This window comes from Solanum tuberosum, unplaced genomic scaffold (genome assembly GCF_000226075.1).
Source record: "Solanum tuberosum cultivar DM 1-3 516 R44 unplaced genomic scaffold, SolTub_3.0 scf00102, whole genome shotgun sequence".
NCBI lineage: Eukaryota > Viridiplantae > Streptophyta > Magnoliopsida > Solanales > Solanaceae > Solanum > Solanum tuberosum.
The window spans coordinates 75,930-83,771 of NW_006239028.1; the positions used below are offsets into that span (position 1 = coordinate 75,930).

At 30.3% G+C, this 7,842-nt stretch overlaps 1 protein-coding gene across 1 annotated transcript; it reads left to right on the forward strand.

Moving 5' to 3' along the window:
- The first annotated feature begins 555 nt into the window (after positions 1-555).
- LOC102587163 (transcription activator GLK1) lies at positions 556-4,672 on the forward strand. Its single transcript, XM_006348765.2, has 6 exons — positions 556-1,397; positions 1,544-1,684; positions 2,182-2,562; positions 3,216-3,272; positions 3,643-3,792; positions 4,180-4,672. The coding sequence occupies exons 1-6, from the start codon at positions 873-875 to the stop codon at positions 4,327-4,329; spliced, it is 1,404 nt and encodes a 467-aa protein (XP_006348827.1). The 5' UTR covers positions 556-872; the 3' UTR covers positions 4,330-4,672.
- Positions 4,673-7,842: the final 3,170 nt, after the last annotated feature.

Consider the following 7,842-nt stretch of genomic DNA (forward strand, 5'->3'; position numbering starts at 1 on the left):
TGCTAAATTGCCACTAAAAATTCATATCTAGCAGTAAATAAACTTTTATCATTAATTAATTATCGCTAAAGATCATTTTTTTAATGTAAAGATAAAAACTACAGTCATCATTAATTATATCTCTTAATATTCTATCATAACAATTATTGCATATCAATTATTTTAAGTAAACACGATAATTGAAATAATCAGAGAGAGACTATAGGTTAGAATAATGTTAAAATCTAATTAAAGCAAACACATGTTGAGTATACAAAATAATCAAATAAATGACAATATCCTTTTCTTTTTCAACTATAACAACAGATATAGATAAGCTCATAATACATATAAATCCACTTCCAGCATAACCCTACCATGTCTGATTTCAACTTGCAACCTTTCATATCCCTTTAGGCCTCTCTCAATTTAATACTAAAAGAAATCTAGCTATTAAAACAGCTCACGAGCACTTTTCAAAATAGATTTTTTTTTCGTATGTTCAAAAAAAGACCATCCACAAACCCCTTTAATACTATATATTTTTATTTTTATTTTCTCTTTCTATAAACAAAGTATAAGACAAAACAAAAAGAAAATTACAAACTCTTTACACAAATTGTGGTGTAGAATAAATCTCTCACTCTCCACGCTCCCCCCACTTACAACAACAACAAAAAGGAAATAAAATGACATTTCTCTAAATCAAATATATATAAAAAAAACCATTTTGGGTATATTACTCTCTATTCCACTAACAAAAAATTCAACCATTTCCCTAGCTTCGCGTTTTTATAATAATTCTTTCCTCTTACCTCTTTTTGTGCTCCGATTTAGGGCATGCAAAGCTAATTTCACAAGGCAAAAGTTCGATACACATATTTTTTTTTATAATGCTAGCTGTGTCACCTTTTAGTAACACAACGGCAAGAGGTAATGAGATGGAAGGTTTCGGGATAGGAGGAGGTGGAGGTGGAGGTGGAGGAGATGATTTCCCCGATTTCATGGGGGAGAATTTACTCGATAGCATTGATTTTGATGACCTTTTTGTTGGGATCAATGATGGAGATATACTTCCCGATTTGGAAATGGATACTGAAATTCTCGCAGAATTTTCAGTAAGCAGTGGTGATGAATCAGATGTGAACAATTATAGCAGTAGTAATAATACTTTTATTACTACTGCTATAAAAAATGTAGAAAGAAAAGAAGAAATCGAAAAAACAGGCTCGTTTTCAGCATCAGATGTAGGTTCGGGTTTAACAACGAGCTTAAATCAAGGAGAAGAAATTGTTAGTACTCAAAAAAGTGAAGAATCTACACTACAAGTGAATCAGAATATAATTACCCCAAAAGAAAGTGATAAAGGTAAAAAGTCATCCAAGAATAATAATCTTCCAGGCAAGAGGAAAGTGAAGGTCAGTATAAATAATTTTTACATTATCAGTTCGTTCTATCAGTTAAATCACGAGAATCGTGGATGACTAATGTTACAATGACTTAGATGAATTAACTAAGTATCAAATCGACGAAATTAAATATTTTTTTATTGAATTGTGTGAAGGTGGACTGGACGCCAGAATTGCACAGAAGATTTGTACAAGCAGTAGAGCAACTAGGTGTAGATAAGGCAGTCCCATCAAGAATTTTGGAGATTATGGGAATTGATTGTCTCACTCGTCATAATATTGCCAGTCATCTTCAAGTATGAAAAATATATTCTTACTTTTTTATCAATTTTCGATTTTTTTACTATATGATTCTGTAGATTTGGTTTAGTAATGATGCCAAATGAAATGGTCCTTATAGTTGTTCTATTGCATTTGGGAAAAAGAATATAATATTAGACAATGATGAAAACTGAAAAAGTAGTACTACTAGAATTTGTTAGTTTTTTTGCCTTGTTCTCTCTACCCCAAATGGTATATTATATAGTTTTAAAAAAAAGAAAAACAGATCTGATGATTTCAAAATTGGAAAGTTTCTTTACTTTACTTAAAAGGAGAAACATTTTAGGGCACCAAAAAGAGCATATCTGAATTCTAAATTTAACGCGTTTTATTCAAATTTTTTTGAATTATCAGTAGTCTAAATTATCTTTAGATCTGAATAAAACATGTCAAACATATGAAATAGTAACTAATTTTTTATTTGCCTTGACTTAGATTTGGTGTTAACAAAGAATTGATGAAAAATGTGCAGAAATATCGGTCCCATAGGAAACATTTGCTTGCAAGAGAAGCGGAGGCGGCAAGCTGGAGCCACCGGAGGCAACTCTATGGAGGTGCACCCGCGGTTGGAGGGGGCGGAGGAAAGAGAGAGATGAATCCGTGGCCTGCACCAACAATTGGCTTTCCACCTCCTCCTCTTCCGCCCCCTATGGCACCTCCTATGCCTCATCATTTTAGACCCTTACATGTATGGGGTCATCCATCTGTCGACCAATCATATATGCACATATGGCCTAAACATCTAGCACCTTCGCCGTCTCTACAACATCCATCACCAGCATGGGCTCCTCCTCCTCATCTTCATCCTTCACCTCCTTCAGATCCTTCTTTTTGGCATCCACACCATCAACGGGTGAGTTTTTTTTTTATTTAATAATATTCTTGACACGTTTTCTAACTTGATTATATTCTTTTAGTAATGACTGGTAGGAGACTCGAATCTAAGACTTTTGTCTACTTTGGTTTTGGAGTGTTTTTGAATTGTGTGAGCATCACATCTAAAAGATATGAGTACTAGATAGATCTAGCTCCCTTTTATTTACGTAGCTCGGAGAGAGAGAATGCTATAGGAAGCCATTGTTGAGAATATTATTAATAAAAGTATGCTTCCTCCAATAACTTAAACTTTTAGATGAGATGGTCCCATGCTTCAACATGGTATCAGAGCAGACACATTTCCTCTCTCTAAGAGTTTAAGTTTTTAGATGAGATAGTCGCACACTTCAACAACCATCCCATCTCGATAACGTATATTTGGAGCTCCATATATGACATTCAATAATCAACTAAGATATTGAACTACAACGATGTGAATTGTTTAAATCTAGCCAATATAACTTGGAAATAATTTAAACAAATAACTTGAACAAGCCATAGTGAAAATAGTATTTTTAGTTGCAACGAGTTTGGCATAAAAAACGTTTAGACAGTATACAGAAAATTAATAATTGTGTTTGATTGTATGTATGATTAAATTATAAATTCTCCTTTTGTATTATTGTGCAGGTACAAAATTCTCTTACACCAGGAACTCCTTACTTTCCAGCACCCATAGCACCAACGGTAACTATATGTTCAATCAATTAATCATTGCTCTTTCGAATTTCGTTTTTTATTTTCCACTCGGTATACGGTACTCAGTTTGGGACCTCAGCTAATTCAAAGTAATGTACAAGACTTATTAAAATAGAAAATTGCTTCCTATTAGGAATTTTTATAATCTTAAGGTTCGAATCTGAAACTAGTGTTTGATCATATATAAATTTAGTTGAAACGTGAAAAAAATAATGAAATTTTGAAGTTTTTAATATATGTTTTACTGATTACTTTTGGAATTATGTAAATAGAGACCATGTGGTGTTTTTTTGGCATATATATTTTTTACAAGTTTTTTTTGGCTTTATATAGTCTGAACAAAATAATTATGGTGCAGAGATATCCGGCTGTTCATCATCCCGTACCGGGCATACCACCCGTATCGTCGCATGGCATGTACAAAGTAGACCACTCTAATATTGGAGTTCGAAGTACCGCTACTCCTCCAGCACAATCTCTACCTAAACCTCCGTGCGACTTTCATCCTGTATGCCCCTCTCTCAATAATTTTATTTTTTAACGTAATATATAAATATGCTCTTTAATTCAGCTTCAGACTTCAGCATACATTTATGTCCTCTAATTTTGGATGTGCACAAGTAGGCACACGTCCTACAAAATCAGTTTAAGTGTATATCACACTATGTGTGTCTACTTGTTCAACATATTTATAGTATGAAAATTGTTTGCATTACTTGTCAGTGTATATTACTTAAATCTTTACCGTGTATAAATATATATACACTCAAGATCTTTATTTTCCCATTTAGGTCATTGTTGAACTAGGTGTCATTGTATTATTAGTGCTCATGTTCAATTTAGTTTTTTCTTCAATATTTGTTCAAGTTTTATTGACAAACTTATTTATGGACAGTCAAAGGAGAGCATAGATGCAGCCATTGGAGATGTTTTATCAAAGCCATGGCTACCACTTCCCCTCGGACTCAAACCTCCGGCCGTCGATAGCGTGCTCGGTGAATTACAACGTCAAGGGGTACCTAAAATACCACCAACTTGTGCATAGTCGTTTTTAATGAGGCAGCTAGCAAAACGCGGGTGGATTTTTTGGGGTTCACTTAGGGTACGTAACTAAGTAGCCCTTCAATTCGACGACATTTCCTGCACTTATTTAGATGCATGAAGATGATCAATTCGATGTGGATCGTATATCATCATCAACATCATCGTCTAAATTAATGCAGTTTTTTTTTTTACCTCAAATATATATATAAGAAAACTTTTAATTAATTTGTTCTTGTTTTGCTATGTACAAGAACATGTTTTAACTTAACCGTTGGGGGTTTTTGTGATGATGTTATCACCGGTTTGAGAAATATCTTGATAATAATAGCAAGAGCTTCTTGTAATTAAACTTGTCATCTCCAAGATTCTCTTCTTTAATTAATTCCTTACTTTATCTTGACTTTTGGTATGTTATTGAATACTACGATCGATCTGATAGCTATGTCACTCAATTAATAGTAACTTTCTTTTCTTTGTTAAAGAAAATTAGAATCAAGAAAATGACAACTTCCAGAGATATATAATAACTATTAATTGAGTGATCATACGAGAAATCAACCTCATGAAAGAGGCAAGCATACAATGAACGAAAGATTTAGCTTGGTGAAAAAAAAAAGTTCTCCATCAATCTTACGAATAATTATTCAAGAAAAAAAAGTTAAAAGAACACACAATTAGTTGATATGTTTAAGTTTCCATGCATGAATACGAATATGGAGTAACTAATTTGAGTTCATAAAGTCCTTCAAATTATTAAACCCTTAATTAACCAACTTTTAGAGTCATTCTCATTCACATGGAACTATTAATGATTATGATTATAGTTGCATAGAAAATAAAAAGGAGCCTTAGAAAAAACAAGAACTGCATATGACCACCATAGTATTTTTGTTTTTTCCCTCTCACAGCAAAGTATTTTGATTTTATTATTAATAATATAAGCAAGAGATTTCATAGAAATTATAGTTCTAAGATGATGGCCCTCCAGTTAATTATTCCTTTCGTACAACAATAATACTTGTCGACTTTATGAAATCAACAGATAATTATACACTTTGATCCTAATTTATCCTCATAATTAATTACAATCATTTTCCTACTACGTTTTTCAAGATATTATATTTATTATATTCAAAGGATAATATAGTAAAATTACCTTTATATTTATAGTTTCTTAAGAAATGTGCAAAGTCAATAATGAACAAGTATTATTGGAGAGGGAATATAATTAAAATTGACACATTTATACGTGTCAATTAGTTTGCTTTAGTTATTATTTGGATAATTAAAATATATTTTCTTTGATCATAATTATTTTTAAATATTTGAATTATTAATAACTATTATGACCTAGTACCCTTTGTATAGATTTATCTAAAAAGATAATAAAAGTCTATATTCAAATTCACAAGGAAAATTAATTATTTTGATCCATATATTTTGTATCGAACCAAACAAATTAAATCAGAGAATTGGATTGTGCTTTACTATCTTTCAACTTTATTTGGAAAAAAAAAAATTATGATAGAAATATATATACATTTTTGCCAAAATGCCAAGAAAGGAATAAACATAGAAATCTGTATATGAATCATAAAACTAGATATGTGTCATATTGTTATTATTATTAATTAGGTGAGATAAAATCTTTCTATCAAAATCCAAAAGATTACAAAAACAAAAAGACAAAAAGGACTGCGTTATCATCACCATGTTGTCATCTCAATCAATAATTCATACTCCCTCCGTCCCATTTTATGTGAGGTATTTTGACTCGGTACGGAGTTTAAAAAAGAAAGGAAGACTTTTAAAATTTGTGATTAAAAATGAATGATAGAAATTTGTGTGGCTGTAAGTCATTTCAGTAAGGGTAAAATAGATATTTTATAGTTAAATTGTTACTTAATATAAAAATGTGTCATTTTTTTTGAAACTGACTAAAAATGAAAGTAAGTCACGTAAATTATGACAGAGGGAGAAATATATAACAAACGTGGCAGAGATTATTGACGATTATTCAACCAACAAAATTCTAAATGTACTATTCCACGGTTCATAAAAAAACTGACATTATTCAGTAATAAATTATAAAGTCATATATATAAAGGTGGAACTGCTTTATTTTTATTCGGAGGTCTTAGGTTCAAGTTTTAGATATACAAAAGAATTGTTGGGAGTGTCATCTTGAGTGAGCTCTACAACGATTTAAACTTAGGCAAGATTTCATTATGAACTCCAAACACCAAATAAAAAACCAATATATATATACATTATCTCATACTATGGCAAAATAGGATTATTTGACTTATCACTCTCTTTCTATTTAAATAATTACTATAACGTTTCGTTTTTTGAAAATCAACTTATTTGAGTTTTGACTAATATTTACCATGAATTTGTCCATTTTATTAATATGATAAAATATTGCAACTAATAGTAATTTATTTTATAATTTTTCTGAATATCTAAATATTAATTTCGAAATATTGAATTAGTATAATCTAATTTAGCTCTGAAAATTAATTAAATTGACATTTGAAAAGAAAACATGGTAACTACTGTGGAGTGGATACTAAGGGCATATTTGGTTGGAAAATTATTTATATATGATGATGAGCATAGAGTGCCATGTTTCTCGAAGAATTCTCGAGTCTATCTACATCAATAAATAATTTTAATTTATAGTAATTAGATATACTTGTGGATGCAATCATTTGAAATCACACAAAAAAACAAAAAAGTAAAAAAAATACAAATAAATATATAGGGATGGATGAAAAAGAATATGTTGGCGTGGGTCAAAAGAAGCCACCAATTCATATTTTAAAATATAAAAATTGTAACGCACACATTATTTTTAAATAAACTGATTTGAGTTTAAATGATTAAATGACTTTGAGTTTAAATGATTAATATATATAATATATATATAATTATCTTTTTCCTGTTCAGTTACCTTGTCTGCCCGGCCTTGGAGTTTTTGTAGGCCACATGAAGATTCTGTTAGCACGTCACCACTATGAACAGATATTAGTTTAAATTTATCGATAATCTCTTAAATTAGATATTAACTTTTATTTAATTATTTTAATAAGATTTTTTTCATTTTAGATATCTCATGTTATGTAGTGTGGCATTTCAAGAGGGTGCAAATGCCACTGATCCCATAAAATATAATGTCCTAGAGAATCTCCTCGAAAACTTCCATTTTTCAATTCAAAATTTGATGAGGGATAAACAATTTTAAGCCAAAATAGTAACACAGTACGTGGTTAATCTCTTGTTAATTATTATAATTCTCTATTTAATTATTGTTTGTGCATGTAAATTGTATATATTGCAAATATATTATAGTAAGTAAGCCGATCAAATTTTATAATTGCATTTTATCACCAAGAAAAAAAAAATACAACAATGATCATTTTATGAACAGTTATATTATCTCTGTCTAAAATCTAAATAACATTGTGTCTAATTACCATTCTTTCAAATATAGAAGAAAAAAAAAGTATAT